General features: G+C 43.1%; 1 protein-coding gene across 1 annotated transcript in view; it reads left to right on the top strand.

Moving 5' to 3' along the window:
• dhrs12la (dehydrogenase/reductase 12-like a) overlaps positions 1-2,500 on the top strand; it is an 8,529-nt gene that overhangs the window by 3,228 nt on the left and 2,801 nt on the right. The window contains exons 3-6 of the mRNA XM_076281652.1: positions 23-105; positions 384-479; positions 789-870; positions 1,151-1,212. Of these exons, the coding sequence (XP_076137767.1) occupies positions 23-105; positions 384-479; positions 789-870; positions 1,151-1,212 (323 nt within the window). The remainder of the gene's footprint in view (positions 1-22; positions 106-383; positions 480-788; positions 871-1,150; positions 1,213-2,500) is intronic.

Genomic DNA, 2,500 nt, shown 5'->3' with positions numbered 1-2,500 from the left:
TGTGTGTGTGTGTGTGTTGCAGGCGGTATGATCCACATGGTGTGTCGGAACAAGGATAAAGCTGAGGAGGCCCGTGCTGAGATTGTCAAGGAGACGGGAAACAAGGTCAGTCTGGTTTGCTGTGTGTGTGTGTGTGTGTGTGTGTGTGTGTGTGTGTGTGTGTGTGTGTGTGTGTGTGTATGTATGTGTGTTTGTGTGTGTGTGTGTGTGTTTGGTGTGTGTGTGTCTGTGTGTGTGTGTGTGTATGTGTATGTGTGTGTCAAAACCAATGCAAAGTGTGTGTGTGTGTGTGTGTGTGTTTGTGTCAGAACCAATGCAAAATACCTGCCTGTTATATATTTATTGTGGAGTCTTATTTTGTGTGTGTGTGTGTGTTCATGTAGGAAATCTATGTCCACATTCTTGATCTGTCAGAGACCAGGAAGGTATGGGAATTTGCTGAGAACTTCAAGAAGAAGTACAAGACCCTCAATGTGCTGGTAGGAACACACACACACACACACACACACACACATACACACACACACACACACACACACACACACACACACACACACACACACACACACACACACACACACACACACACACACACACACACACACACACACACACACACACTACACCTACAGGTATACCCATTCAGAGATATGCACAGGTAGTGCTACACTCACCTTCAACCTTCCACTCAAATTAGATTGATTGATTAATTGACTGATTGATTGACTGATTGATTGACTGGTTGACTGGTTGATTGACTGATTGACTGGTTGATTGATTGATGGCAGATCAATAACGCGGGATGCATGATGACTAAGAGGGAGGTCACTGCCGACGGTTTGGAGAAGAGTTTCGCCAGTAACTCTCTGGGTGAGTTTCAGCTCCGTCGTCTTTCATGTGATGAGCTGGACATGGGTCACCGTCGTCAGTCCAGCACACTTGCTGTGTGTGTTTGTCAAGCAGAGGTCAAATAGAGGTCAAATAGGGGTCAAATCTACCTGAGCCTTTTCTTCTGTGGCTAGACCTCTTACATTCTTATTCTCTATTGTTCGTCTCTCTCTCTCTCTCTCTCTATCTCTCTTCTCTCTATATCCATCTCTCTCTCTCTATCTCTCTCTCTTCTCTCTCTCCATCTGTCTCTCGCTCTCAGCTATCTACATCCTCACCAAGAGTCTCATTCCTCTGCTGGAGAAGAGTCCTGACCCCAGAGTGGTAAGAGCATCATGGGTAAACATGAGCATCATGGGTAAAAAGAGCATCATGGGTAAATGGGTAAAGATAAGCATCATGGATAAAGAGGAGCATCATGGGTAAAGATGTGCATCATGGGTAAAAAGAGCATCATGGGTAAATGGGTTAAGATGAGCATCATGGGTAAAGAGGAGCATCATAGGTAAAGATGGACATCATGGGTAAAGATGGGTAAAGATGAGCATCATGGGTAAAGATGAGCATCATGGGTAAAGATGGACATCAAGGGTAAAGATGAGCATCATGGGTAAAGATTAGCATCATGGGTAAAGATGAGCATCATGGGTAAATGGGTACAGATGAGCATATTGGGCACTAGACTCAGTCGACTTGATGCAGATCTGACTTGATGTGATGCATGCTGGGTAGAACGCAATGCGTACTGGTTAGAAATACTGTTCGACTTCCTCCAGCCGGACAGGGACTTACCATGGTGTCACCATGTCACATGACCTTAAAATATTGCGGGAGTCTGCGCCTTCATCCAGTTCTTGCAGTTGTCTTTCCACGGACTGCATCAGCTGAAACCCGCCCTCATGACATGATCAAAGCCGTGATAGGGCATTTCTGCAACAATGGTAGGCTAGCCTACTGAAAACTTTTTGATATTCTGTTATTTCATGTTGTTGGTTAAATAGATAGACACACATATACAACTTTGACATATGAAGTCAGCTGCAGTTCATCTCAAATGAGTCTATTAACATTAACACATTAATCATGGGTGAAAATAGCATTATGGATAGAGCATTATGGGTAGAGCTGAGATCAGGGGTGAAAATAGTATTTTGGATAGAGCATCATGGGTAAAAATAGTATTTTGGATAGAGCATTAGGGGTGAAAATAGTATTTTGGATAGAGCATTAGGGGTGAAAATAGTATTTTGGATAGAGCATCATGGGTAAAAATAGTATTTTGGATAGAGCATCATGGGTAAAAATAGAGCATTAGGGTACAGATTGGACTTGATGTAGCCGCCTGCTGCCGTCTTAAGCTGACTGCATAACGTGATTATTACTGAGATTCTGATACGTTTTCAACCCGGTATTGTGCATACGGTTGAAAATCTCAGAAATAATCACGTTATGCAGTCAGATTAAGACGGTTGCAGGCGGCTACATCAAGTCGAATCCCCCTATTATGTCTGCAGTGGAGAGCATCATGGGTAAAAATATTTTTATGGATAGAGCATTATGTTTGCAGTGGACAGCATCATGGGTAAAAATAGCTTTATAGATAGAGCATTAT

This window comes from Alosa pseudoharengus, unplaced genomic scaffold (genome assembly GCF_046254945.1).
Source record: "Alosa pseudoharengus isolate Yale_2024_CS ecotype anadromous, Long Island Sound unplaced genomic scaffold, YU_APseudo_1.1 YU_APseudo_1.1_scf_13, whole genome shotgun sequence".
Taxonomy (NCBI): Eukaryota; Metazoa; Chordata; class Actinopteri; order Clupeiformes; family Clupeidae; genus Alosa; species Alosa pseudoharengus.
The sequence above is the reverse complement of the archived record's forward strand: the minus strand, read 5'-3'. Positions and strand labels throughout refer to the sequence as shown.